This window comes from Hippopotamus amphibius, chromosome 3 (assembly GCF_030028045.1).
Source record: "Hippopotamus amphibius kiboko isolate mHipAmp2 chromosome 3, mHipAmp2.hap2, whole genome shotgun sequence".
Lineage (NCBI taxonomy): Eukaryota > Metazoa > Chordata > Mammalia > Artiodactyla > Hippopotamidae > Hippopotamus > Hippopotamus amphibius.
This window is the reverse complement of record NC_080188.1, coordinates 58,726,882-58,740,715: the sequence shown is the minus strand read 5'-3', so window position 1 is coordinate 58,740,715 and position 13,834 is coordinate 58,726,882. Positions and strand designations below refer to the sequence as shown.

The 13,834-nt window shown below is 36.6% G+C and overlaps 1 protein-coding gene across 3 annotated transcripts in view; it reads left to right on the top strand.

Annotated features, from left to right (window-relative positions):
- The window catches only part of FAM13A (family with sequence similarity 13 member A), a 322,984-nt gene that overhangs the window by 51,183 nt on the left and 257,967 nt on the right, over positions 1-13,834 (top strand). For all 3 annotated transcript variants that reach the window (XM_057726771.1, XM_057726772.1, XM_057726770.1), the window contains exon 4: positions 5,922-6,099. In XM_057726771.1, coding sequence (XP_057582754.1) covers positions 5,922-6,099 — 178 coding nt within the window. The remainder of the gene's footprint in view (positions 1-5,921; positions 6,100-13,834) is intronic.

Here is a 13,834-nt window from a genome sequence, read left to right as displayed (position 1 = left end):
CGCCAATTTTGCTTATTTGTTGATTCAGGAAATATTTAAATATTTACATGTCTGAGATAGTGTGCTAGGTGCTGTGTAATAACGAAACTAGTAACAGCAAGCTTTGTTGGAGTGCACTGATCAAATCAGATGCTCTGAGGTGAGACTGCCGGGATTTGAGTTGCAGCTCAGCTGCTTGGTAGCTGTGTGAACACGGAAAAGTTACTTAATCTCTCTGTTTCAGTCTAGTCATCTCTCGCTGGGGATGTGTGAGATTCCCATGGCTGCTGTGACAAATTACCAGAAATATAGTGGCTTAAAACATCACATGCTTGCTGTCTCATTGCTCTGTGAGAAGTGTGTAGGCTCAGCTGGTTTCTCTCCTCCAGGTCTCACAAGGTCAAAACCAAGGTGTCAGCCTGAGTTCTTGCTGCTTCCAGGCTCATGCAGGTTTGGGGGAATTTTCAGTTCCATGTAGTTGTAAGGCTGCAGCCCCTGTTTCCTTGCTGACTTCTCAGCTGCTGGAGGCTGTCCGTATTCTCGGGCTTGTGACCTTTCTCCATCTTCAGAGTCAGCCGCAGCTCACTGTTCTGATAGATTAGCAAGTTTTCATAAATCCTTGTGTGAGACTTAATGAGGAAATAAAAAGCTGCTTCAATAAATCTGGCGCCACGAAGCTAAATATTTTGGTTTTTTTAATGGCTGACCTCCTTGTGGCCCTGAGATACATCTCAGTAGAGATTAGCATTTTGCCATTTGGTTTTTTTTGTTGGTTTTTTTTGTTTGTTTTTTTTCTCCTTCAGGGTCAGACTGTACGTATAGTAATACAGTTTAAGTTTATGGCCATTGAAAAGTCAGAACACGTGACAAGCGCTCGGATGAATGTCCGGATTAGAGTTAGGTGCCATCCCGTGATGGAGGTCCAACATTGCTGATTACGATCGTAAGCTCTTTCTAATGAGAGCAAATACTCGTCACATGCTTCAGCGTTTGCTTCCTAATCTGGAACAAAAGTTCTTATGGTACAATCTTCTCCGACCACTGAGAGTTTACCTGTATACCACACGTACCGTGTGCTAGTGTTTTGTTTGTGGTTTAGCTTAAAAAGTGGGTCAAGTTCGGCCAACAATGAAAATCTTTTAAGAAACATGAATAATGTGAAGTGGCACTTTTCACTAATGGAAGAAGTTAAGTTCTTGTCCTAGGAAAAGACTGATGTTAAGGAGAATGACGACTGTTTCAATTATTGACCGTTATTCCATCTGTGAAGTTTTCTTAAGCCTTTTGCATTAATAAATTATACACATTCTAATTTTTATTCCAGTTTAATTCTAGAAGTGACCTCAAGTTTAAAACAGTTAAAATATTTTAATACATCTGCAGAGCTGCATTTCACTATTTCTGAGGCCTTTCTGTGGAGCTGTATTGCCGAGTATCCTTCCTCTTTGACCACCAGAGGACCTTCTTCTTATCATTCAGATGCTCCCTGTAGTATAATTCCTGTATAACGCTCTGACCCAGCTAGGTCTGTAAATGGGCTAAATTATTCCACATTTCTTTTAGATGTATTTGAGATACAGACGTCTCTTTATTCCTGTAATGCTGTATCTTACTGGGTGTCTTAAAAGTGTGTCTTAAATGTGTACCAATCTATTAAAACTATTTCTTGATCACTTTTTATATACAAGGCATTGAGGGGACTTAAAAGATGTTTAAAACTCAGCCTCTAACTCTGAAAGAGCTTACATTTGCCAGTTTGTGGATATATATACATATTTTTTACTTCCTCCAAATACCCAATGCATTGTTTGATGCCTTCCTGACAATCTTATTTATAATTACAGTCACCGCTCCTCACCCTGGCTAGTACTGCCAGCTTCCTCTGGCCCTATTAATTTATTTACTTTTTAATGTCTCACCCACAAGAATATAAGTTCCATCAAGGCGGAGATGTCTGTTTTGTTTACTGATGTATCCCAAATGATTAGAATTGTGCCTGACATATGGTAGTTACTCAATAGCTGCTTGTTGAATGATTGAAAAGTAGTCCGTACTCCTATTTTTCACGTGTAAAACAGGACACATTCAAACTCTATCCAGAATCTGCCCATGTCTCACCATCTTACCACTGTCAACCTGGTCCAGGCCAACTGGCCTTTCTCTTCTGGGACTGTCACAGTGGTCCCCTAACTATAATCTCTTTCCATTCAGCTTTGCCTCCCACAGTCGGGATTCAGTGCAGCAGCCAGAGTGGTCCTTTTAAGTCTCCTCACAGCTCAAAACGCATGACTCGTAAGACTGTAATGGTCTGCCCCGTCCACCCCCACCCTCACTGTCTCCTGATTTCGGGTCCTACCACTCTCCCACCTACCACCCCTTGGCCCCAACCCCAGGATCCACTTACGGCCCTAACATTTGCCGTGACCACTGCTCAGAGTGCACTTTCCTCTTTCCTTCGGCTCTGCTCAGTTGTCACCACAGCGGAGAGGCCTTCTCAAATTTGATAAGGTAAACATGATCGCTATCTTATTAAGAGGCCTTCCCTGCTATCCTCCACTCCTGCATCACTCTGCTTTATTCCCCTTATCCCGCTTTATATTTCCTCATAGCACTTGTTACCATGTCACGTAGATATTAATTTGATTTTGGTCTCCCTCCAAATAGAATATGCTTAATAAAAGCATGGTGTTTATTTTGTTCAGTGCTGTATTCCTGACAGACACACAGAAAGCATATACTCAACACCGCACATTAGGAATAAATGTGCCCAAGACAGAAGCATTGCTAACTCTTTATTTATGATGTGAGGCCTTGAGGGAGACATTGTCATAACCAATATAGATGCAATAACACGAATGAGTATGGCACTGTTTATTATATCTAGGTATCAGTGAATCAAAAAGTAATGCAAACAATAGTAGTTATGAATTTTGCTTCTGGAAAACATCAGAAGGCATCTTCTTAGGCACGTTCGCACCCACATTCCCCCACTGAGTGCTACACTGGGCATTCTTCCACAGTCCCCCTCTAAACGTGTGGAGCAGTTATTCGTCTTACGTGTAGGAAATCTTGTCTGTGGGGTGGCTGCAGGTGGACAGTAATGGTGATATTTACCCCGTGTTTCTGGAAACGCAGTACACATTGCAGATTCTCAGTGTTATGGTAGCACGTAATTAATTGGTATGAAAAGAGGCGAAAAGAAATGTCATGCTAATCAAGTAAGGTCTTTACTGCACTGTCATTATGTTTGAACAAAGATTCAGGAGGTAAATTATGAATAAGGTCCAAATGTGGTGTGCTGCTGTCAGAGCTGCTGAAGTAGAGGACACGCGTGTCCTCACCCAGCTAGTGAACCAGTGAATCTATCTTCCATCAGAGGAAGCAGAAATGCTTTGGGGTAGAAGGAGATAGATACATTTTCCCCCTCATATTTATTTTTCCTTTTGGAGAACATATTTAGTGATTCTTTTATTTTGTTAAGTTGGAGATTCTCTGAATAGATATCTCCCTTCCCATTTTTTTGTCAGTTTTATTTCCTGGGAAAGTATCCATTGTATTTCAAAATATTGTAAGTATAATCAAAGTACTGCTGCTTTTTCAAAGCTGTTATTGTCATAAATTCCTAACTATTTTGAATTTTTTTTTTTTTTGATCTGGTGTCTTCGCACATTGCCTGCCATAGGGTTTGAGGTTTCATTTCAGAGCCAGAAAGAAGGCCAGGAGTGCATCATCAAGGCTGTTGGAAAGCTGTTGCTTGTACCCTGAAATGCTGGGAATTAATCCACAATTTTAGAAAGAGAGCACACACCCATGAAAACATACAGGCTCAGTTTGGATTAGTCACCATAAAAAAAAAAAAAAAAAAAAAGGCAAATAGTACATTTTCTCTTAGTTCATATTTATCTACCTTTATAATATAAAGGTATGAGAAATGGGTAGTCTTCAATTCATTTTTAACCACTCCAGACTTAATTGTTTCTATTTCTTACGTATTCCTGCTGGGCAAGATAATAGCACAGTGGAAAATACTGCCGCTGTGTGCAGCATACCATGTGACTGTATGGATTATGAGAATATTTGGCTATGATTTCTTTTTTAAACATAACTTAATATGAAAAACTTCTAGTATCAAGAAATTGATTTTGTGGACCTAGAGACAGAGTGAAGTGAGTCAGAATGAGAAAAACAAATATCGTGTATTAACATACATGTGGAATCTAGAAAAATGGTACAGATCAACCGGTTTGCAAGGCAGAAATAGAGACACAGATGTAGAGAACAGACATATGGACACCGGGGGGGGGGGGGGGCGTTGGGGGGGAATGATTTGGGAGGTTGGGATTGCTGTATATACATTACTGGTGGGAAAAAAATATCAAATTGTGCACTTTGAACATATACAATTTATTGTATGTCAACTGTATCTCAATAAAAGTTCTTAAAAAAAAAAAAAAGAAATCTATTTTGCCCTAAACATCATAGTTTATTGAATCACATTGTTAGTGGTCAGTAAGAAATAATTATCCTAATCATAAATAGAAGGTTCTCCAATATGATTCTACCAAAGATTGAAATCTACACATTTTTGGTATTGCTCTTTTTTACAGCATCAACTTATTCTAACATTCATATAGGTTAAATGGGTTCATGTTAAGAGACATTTCTTTAAAACCTCAATGAGCTCGTAAAGCCAAATTAATAAAGGTAAAGCAAAAGGTTACTTTGTTTACCTAACAAATACTTAATATAGCACTTAGTATGTGTCAAGTACTCTTTCTAAGTACTCTACGACTGTCAACTCATTTAATCCTCATCAAACCCTACTGAATAGTTAATATTACCATTTACAAATAAGGAACCAGCTTCATGAAGAGTCTGAGGTGACACAGGTAAAACCAGGCTCCTAACCCAGAAAGTGGCTTCCAAGCCTGCATTCTTACTCTGTGCTCTACAGACACTCAGTAGCAGTCTGTGACTTTCTGTATGTTTTTTGTGTTTTCACTGACCATGATTGTACGTTACCTATAAATCTTGTAACACTGACTCATCCTCTTCCTTTACATCTTTTTGCCTCACTTTCCTTTTTCTTGTACTCTTGACTGGCTAAAGCCGCTGGCCTATTTAAAGAATCCAATGTGTGTAAATGTAACTGGATTAAATTTTTATTCTCTTAGATATCTGTCTAAAGGATGGGTTGTCATTAATCCCCTAAAGTATTTGCAGTAAAAGATTTGTATTTTCCTCTGACAGAAAGTAGCATACAAAAGTACTTAAGATAGCAAGTTTACTGTATTTAAATATTAACAAAACAAATCTTTGAGAACTGAGGGAAACTTTTCACAAGTCTGCCTGTGAATTCTGGCACATCACTGAATATTTTTGGCTTTATACAAGGTTATTAGGCTTTTGTATGAGGCACATATCAAATTCTAAACTCTGTGATGTGAATGATTAAAAAGCTATGTAAAAATTAAAAGTTTCCTTCGGTTTTCTCTGTGCACAGATTCCTGGTTACTAAGTTTGGTGTCACTCGTGGTAATCCCGGGAGGTCTCTTGTATCAAATTTCATTCAACCAAGAGATTCTTGTTTTTAACAGACTTGCAGACAGAAATCAAATGGAAGATTCCACTATGGATAAAACTCCAACCATTATCTTGATTTCTAGCAAGAAAACACAAAATTGAAATCCTAACCTATTTTATGCACTGAATAAAAAGCTTGTGGTTTTCAAGGATGTCTTGAATAAGTTACTTATTCTTTAAAATTAAAGTCAAATGCTTGAGGATCATAGAAAAGACAAAAATGCCTCTTTATAATGGTGCATCTCAGTCCCTGGGAATGATTTTCTCAATTAAGTGTTATAATGTATTGTACCTGTGTATCTTTGTTACTGTTACTGTAAAATATGCCTGAGAAAATTCTTTGTTCTTTCTCTCTCCAGATGACAGAAATGATGCTCAGGAGAGTAGCTTAAGAGCCTTAATAAGAGAGCTGCCAGACACCCACTACTGCCTCCTCAAGTACCTTTGCCAATTCTTGACAAAAGTAGCCAAGCACCATGTGCAGAACCGCATGAATGTTCACAATCTCGCTACTGTATTTGGGCCAAATTGCTTTCAGTAAGTTAATGAAATTTTGCTGTTAATATCATCACATATCCCTTTTCCATTACAACTGCCTGAAATCAGTGCAATGTAGAAGCATGTTTCAGACTAAAAACTCAACCAGCTTATGTTGGAGAAGTTCCATCTCGGTATTGGGCATTTTAGCCTTTTTTTATCCCAATTTTGAAGAAGGAAACTATGCCTTTTTATGAAACCATAGTTCGTAATGTTTAAAACAATCTTATTTAAAATTCTGGAAATGTTTTACTTTCACTAAAATGGACATTTAAAAAAATCTAAACGTTGATTAGAAAAAAGGGAAGGTGTTTGATGCAGTATGTAATTTTTTTAACAGTGATAAAGTTCGAATCATTGCTCATAGATGGAAAATAACAAGCAGAATATGTCAGTGAGAGAAAAATATAACCTCAGCTGCATTTATTTATTTTCTAGGAATAGACTAGAAATAAACTAGTCTCCTTGGTAGGTGCTTTATCACTAGCCACAAGAACTTTGGTAAAGCTTTATATTTTCCCTGTTATTCCTTAATGCTCTGTAATCTTTGGTACATGAAATATGATCTTGTAAACCAGAGGCTTTGCTTTTAACTCTCCTATTAATACCTCTGCTATCAGACACGTTCCTTTTACTTATAAGGAGAGAGAAAGAAAGAACACACACTTTAAAGCTCTCAGAAATTCTCAGCAAGCTTTTTTTTTTAATAGTGTATCTGCTTATCCACTCCATTAATCTACAGACTCATTCAGCTGCCCAGAATTAGTAATATTACAGTCCTCAGAATGACTCTAAATATAAACTCTGGCTTAGATCATGGTGACTGCAGGGTTGCAAGACCTTTGCAGCCTTCTGTGGAAAGAAGTTCTACCTTGAATAACTAATCCCCTTTGTAGCCTTAGAGATCTACATCTTAAATAATGGCATTTCACAGGATATGTTAGGGTTTTGTGAATAAATATCTCAAACACAGGCTCCACTAATTTCTTATCTTATTCAGGAGCTCTGTGATAGTAAAAAGACTGTATTTGTTCTTTTTACACTTATCTGCAGTGTAAACCTTGGGTGACCTACAAGTAAGAAATAAAGGTAAGTAGAAAACTGTTCAGTAATTTTGAAACCCTAGATTCTGGAAGAGGTGAAAATGAATTTGTACATAGAATGCTTATTTAATGACATACAGATCATACTTCATTGCTGATTTGTTGGATTGGGTTTGATCTGGAATTTCTGATAACCTGCTTCAATTAGTCAATCAAAATATCCAATAAGAAATGAGTTTTTATTGTATCCTCTTTAATTCAGTATAGCTTTTCAAAATTTTTTATTGTGGTAAAATAAACAATATAAAGTTTACCATTTTTACCATTTTGAGTATGCGGTTCAATGGCGTTAAGTACATTCACATTGCTGTGTTCTACTAACTGATGTGTATTTCTAAACTTTTGGATATTGAAGTCACTATTAGGTACTTTTCTCACTGAAATAGAGTATAATAGTTATAGCAGGTAGTGTTTATTGAGCCCTTACTAAGTACTGTACTCATTTATCTGATTGATTCCAAAGGGGCAGAGATGGTTTATTTTGAACTTGAAGTTCCCCAATTTAGGACAAGAAAAAAGTAATTACTTCAGTTTCTGTAACCACACTTAGGTCAGTGACCACAGTTAGCGCATAAATGTTATAAAGATCATCAGTAGAAAGCCTGCCATTTAAGGACAATTCTCTCACCATGAACCACTGAAAGACAAACAAAATACTTTTCTTAACTTAGGTGAACACAAGGTATACATTGTATGGTCAATAGATGAGGATTTTTTTTTCTAAAAAGGGGAAATCCTGTTGAAATGTTATTTTTTTAGGGCTGGCTGTAAATTTTAGATACAAAATGGTATTGTTGTGAAATATACAATCATAAAACTGGAAGGAAATATACCAATAATGTGTGATTGGTGTTCTGGAGGCTGGGCTTCGAGGTGACTCTTAATTACCAGGTTTTCAACATGTGCTTTCAGTTACGGGTTATCAAATTTAGATGATTGGGTAATATTATCATTGTAAAATATTCAAACAATGTAGGTATATAGAATAAAAATATTCTCCATTAGTTCCTCCCATTCCAGCCTCTTCTCTCTAGAGATAAAATCAGTAGCCAGTAGATATGTATCCTTTTTTGAGGGGGTGGCCGCACCATGCAGTGTGCAGGATCTTAGTTCTCTGACAAGGGATGGAACCCGTGACCCCTGCAGTGGAAGCATAGAGTCCTCACTGCTGAACTGTCAGGAAAATCCCCACCTTCTTCTTTTTGAACATAGCCATAATTTTTTGGGGTTTTTTTTGGCCACGCTACCTGGCATGCAGGCTCTTAGTGGAAGTGCTGGGCGGAGTCTTAACCGCTGGACCGCCCCCTGCCGTGGAAGTGCTGGGCGGAGTCTTAACCGCTGGCCCGAGGGGGAAGTCCCATAAATCTATTTTTAAATATAAATGGGATCAAGATGCATATATTGTGAAGCTTGACTGTTTTTATGGTAACACTAGGAATTTTAATGTCAAAATATCTATATACCTCTTTCTTTTAACTGTTAAAAGTGTGAATTTATTCTAACTTAACTATCCTCCAAATGATGAGCGCTGAGGCTGTTGATTTTTTGATATTAAAACAGAGTTGCTGTGCACATCCTAAGTGTGACTCTTTATGTACACTGTCTTATTGCTTTGTAGAAGTTCTTTCGGTCTTTTGTCTGTTATAAAAATTACAAACATTTTCTCCTATTCTGTTGTTTGCCTTTTAGCTTTATTTATGGTGCTTTATAAATTTTTTTGATTTTTAATTTACTTAGTGTCAGCTCTTTCTCTTTTTGCTTATCAGAATTTAGGTCTTAATATTTCTAAATATTAATAATGTCTTGCTTAATACTAATATTATCATAAAGGTATTACAATGCATGTTTTTCTTTTGTCATATTTATAGGCTTTTTATGATTAGGTTTACTTTAGAATTTATTTTTATATATATCACATATGGATCCAGTTTGATTTTTCTCCAAGTAGATAGCTAATTGTTACCAAACCATTCATTAAGTAGTACATCTCCTTGCTAATTTACAATGCCAACTCAATCACATATTAACTTCCCCACACATACATGAGTTTGTTTCTGGTGTTTATATGGCTTCTTCCTGTTTTCCATATTTCTATTACATTTTCCCTTTCAGAAAAATTTTAGTCTCCGTGGTAAGTGATCTCTCATTGTGGTTTCAATTTTCATTTCCCTGATAACTAATGACATTGAATATCTTTTCATGTGCTTATTGGCCATTTGTATCTCTCTGGAAAAAATGTCTGCTCAGATCCTCTGCCCATTTTTAGTTGGACTTTCTGTCTTTATTATTGAACTGTGAAAATCCTTTATATATTTTGGATATTAAGTCCCTTATCAGATATAGGATTTGCATATATCTTCTGTTCTATGAGTTTTCATTTTCTTGATTGTGTCCTTTCAAACACAAAATTTTTAATTTTGATAAAGTCCAATATATCTAGTTTTTCTTTTGTTACTTACACTTTTGGTATTGTATCTAAGGTTTTGCCTAACCCATGAAGGTATTTTTTAAGAGCTTTATTGTTTTAACTCTTACTCTTGAGTCTATGGAGTTAATTTTTGTGTTGTGTAAGGAGGGAATCCAACTCCATTCCTTTGGGTGTGAGTGTGCAGTTGTCCTAGTATCATTTGTTGAAAAGACTGTTTTTCTCCACTGAATTGTCTTGGCACTCTTGTCAGAAATTGGTTAACCATATTGTTAGGGTTTATATATGGACTCTTAGTTTGATTCCATTGATCTATTATATGTCTATCCTTATGTGGTTACCACACTGTCTTAATTCCTGTGGCTTTTTAGCAAGTTTTAAAATCAGGAAGTGACCATCTTCCAACTTTGTTCTTCTTTTTCAAGATTGCCCTTTGCATTTCCAAATGAATTTTAGGATCATATTGTAAATTTCTGCAGAAAAAAATGCCAGCTGGTATTTTGTAGGTCAGTTTGGGGAGTATTGCCAGCTTAATATTAAATCTTCCAATCCATGAACATGGGATGTCTTTCTACATACTTCTGTCTTCTTTAATTTCTTTCAACATTTTATTGTTTTCTGAGCACAAGTTTCATACTTCTTTAGTTAAATCTATTTTTAAATGTTTATTCTTTGGGATGCAATTCTAAATATGTTTTCTTAATTTTATTTTCAGATTGTTAATGGCTAGTGCTAACATAGTTTTAATTTGCATTTATTTTATTATAAATGAAGTGGAACATCTTTACTTATATTTAAGGGCCATTTGTGTATCTTTCTCTCAATGTGTTTGTTTGTGATTTTGCCCATTTTCCTGTCAGGTCCTCGGGTTTTTTCCTCTTGTTGGATATTTATTTATTTTTGCTCTCTTTTTTCCCCTAGTAAACACATTTAAAACTCTAATTTTCTTTCAGTCTCATTTTGTCCCATCGCTTTCAATATTATTGTATCTCTTCTTGTCATAGTTTGCATTGTCGAAGTTCTAAGCCCTGAGACTGAAGTTTCAAGCAGGAGTTTTATTGGGTAGTGCTTTTTGGAACCATACCTGTAAGGAATAGAGGGAAGTAGGATTAGACAGAAGTTGAACTGCTATACAGTTGTAACAAGGGCCTCACTCAGTCCCAGCATTACTTAGAAGCTGGGTTGGCTTTTCAGAGACACCCTAAATTGAGTGAAAGGGGTTGGTCCATTTACCCCATCTCCATCACTCATTGGAAGTGAGCTGTGCCCAGGGAGGTAGTATAATCTTAGGGGAGGGACTCGGCTATAAATAGGCGACACTCTCAGCACCTGGGATATTGAATACTTCTAGTGTGAAGGGGCATGTGAGCCCACAAAGTCCACTATATTTGTATAATAATGTTATAATAATGTTTTTGTAATATACTATGGTACAGTAATATTGTTCTATGAAAAATTCAGCAAACTTTGGAATAGAAATTATACATGATTTTTCTAGGGAAATCCCTAATATTCTAGTTTCTAAGACAGGTACCAGTCCTCCAAAAAAATGTTATTCTTAGAGATTAGAAGCAATTGCTTTCCTAAGTTTTGGTAATTATTAAAACGGGTACTGGATTTTCAGTTGTTTGGATAACATGACATAATAAAAGAAAGTTATTCTAGTCCTTGTTGTCATTTAGTAGGTGTGACCTTCTGTGTTACTTATTTTTCTTTTACGTTTTCTGTCAAATGGGACCTGTAGAGATTGCTTTGAAGCTTAAGTGAGACTATAAGAGAAAGTCCTGGTGCATAGTAGACAATTGGCAAAGTGGTGTTGAAATGTGTGTACTGAACACATTTACAGTTGCATTAAGGGAAAGATCGGGTTTTATACGTTTTGCCCACCATACCACTTAATGAAGTAAGCTCCTTAGAAACATAAGATGAGAGACATGACATTCTTTTTACCTGAGTTGTCTTAGTTTTCACTTTCTTCGTACATGTATTATGATCATACAGCATTGAGTATGCCTTTTAATATTTAAAGAAATTTTTTCTTGTCCAGTACAACTTCTAAATACAAATGAACTTCTTCAAATTATCAGACACACATCTTGTGACCTCCCCAGATTGCCTTGGCACTACCCACCTCCCAGACAAATCTGCCGCCAGGAATTGACCATTCAGCTGCCTTGGAAATGCTGGATCCTTCTCCTTGGCTGCTGCCTTGCAGCGGGGCCAACTAGCCACCTGCCCCCATCACTTTTGGACCCTGGACTAGAATCTGAATTCCTCATGGGCTGCCAGAGGGACTGGATAATGTAACCTGAAAGTCTAGAACAGTTAAGTCCCTCTGAGTGAATCATAGCAATGGAGAACAGGAGTCTGGAGGAAACCAAGTAGATCCCTTCTTTCACCCTCCAATGGAATACTCCATCCCATGGCTTCTCTATTCTTACAGCCAATCTAGTGAATTCCAGGCCATCAAACAGCATCTTTCAGACAAACTGTTGTGTGTCCTGGTATTCTCTGTGAAATAGCTATGCACGCTGTTCATTGCTTCACATCCCCACTTGCCTGTTTTCCTCTCCCATGCTGACCTGTCCCCTACTTCCAAAGTAATGCACCAGCATCCCCATGCTTGCCCCAGTCTTGGGTTTTGGTTTTTGTTTTTTGAGAATCTGCTCTAAGGTACTGTGTACCTAAGGACCCAGCAGGCTGTTCCAATACAGGAAGAAATCTATTTTCTTAAGATATGTTGAGAGTGTTGTACTTTAAGAATCTTAAAGAATAATGTTGGCTATGCGTGTTTTTTTTTCACCTGCTGACTTTGGAAGCTAATTTCCTCATAAACAGCAACTTGACTGTAAACATTTTACTTCCCCAATATTATTAGAGGAGTCCTCTGAGTTTGAAGTTTCTTCTGAGAAGTATTCAAAGCTGAGAATGCTGTTAGAAAAACCTAAATATTTGTATTTACTCTTACTTATTAATTTAAAATCTGTTTGTTTAATAAACATTGAGAGAAAGACCCCCTAATGATGCTTTAGTTGAGATTTTTTTTTTTGGTTGTTTAATATTCTTGACACTCTGCATTAAACTCATTGTGTAGCTACTTGGCATTAAACCCATTGAGTACACTCAGTTTCCATTATTTAATAATATAAATAACATCAAAATTTAATAACCAGTAATTAAAACATATCTGCTAATTGCTACTGCCATTTTGATCAAATTCTGCTTCATCCATTTGCTTCCTTTTGCCTTTTGTCTGTAGATCTGTAAGTTAATCGTGTCCCTTAAAACAAATGTTTCAGTGTTAATATGGTAACCAGTGGTATTATAGGTATTTCTGAAACTTAGAGAAATCAATGTTAGATTTTGAATAAGGCCTTCCACATGTGCTTCTCTCCAGGATGGTATGTTTTTGCTTAGAGGGAGCATAAAAACAATTTTAAAGCTGCTATTGGCCTCTTTCAGATCTTGGAAAAGAATAACACAGTAAGTTAATGGTACCAAGTCACTAACTTCTAACCTGTGGTTACATGATCTGTGTGTATGTGTATGTGTGTATAATTAGGTATTTGGACATCAGTTAATATTAGATGAGATCAGCTAAATTTGTAGACATAAACAGGATGTGTAACCAGATAAGCCTACAATGTTGCCGTCACCTTATCTGCTAACTGCTGCTAAGCAGCTTTGTTTGGTTTGTAGCCCAAATGTTACTTTTGGGAAATTGGTCATTTGGATTGAAAAATATAGATGGTTGGTCTTTTAAAAAAATTAAGCCCAAGCCCTAATCTCACATATTCATATATATATAACCTGTTGACATATCTATTTATAAAATGCAAGTTCATATAATTATTAGCACAATTGTATAGATTAATGTCATCTTCCATAAACATGTTTTTGGCAGTTGGAGAATGGGTGACTGGGAAGTTTGGTCTTCCTCTGCTGAAACCTGGGCCAGTCTTTTCCCGTGGTTACTTCATTGCCTGTACTTCTGTGTTATCCATCCTTCGTCACTTCTAAGTGTGTTAATTGACTTTCCAGGTGCCTTTTTTTCAAAATGGGTATGTTTATTTTTTATTATAAAAGTAACATTAATTTAAAAAAACCTTTTTTTCATACCCCAAAATCACCAGTATAAGGATGAAAATGAAAATCATCCATAGATCTACACCCAGATTCAGTCACTATTCACACCTTGGCTTATGTG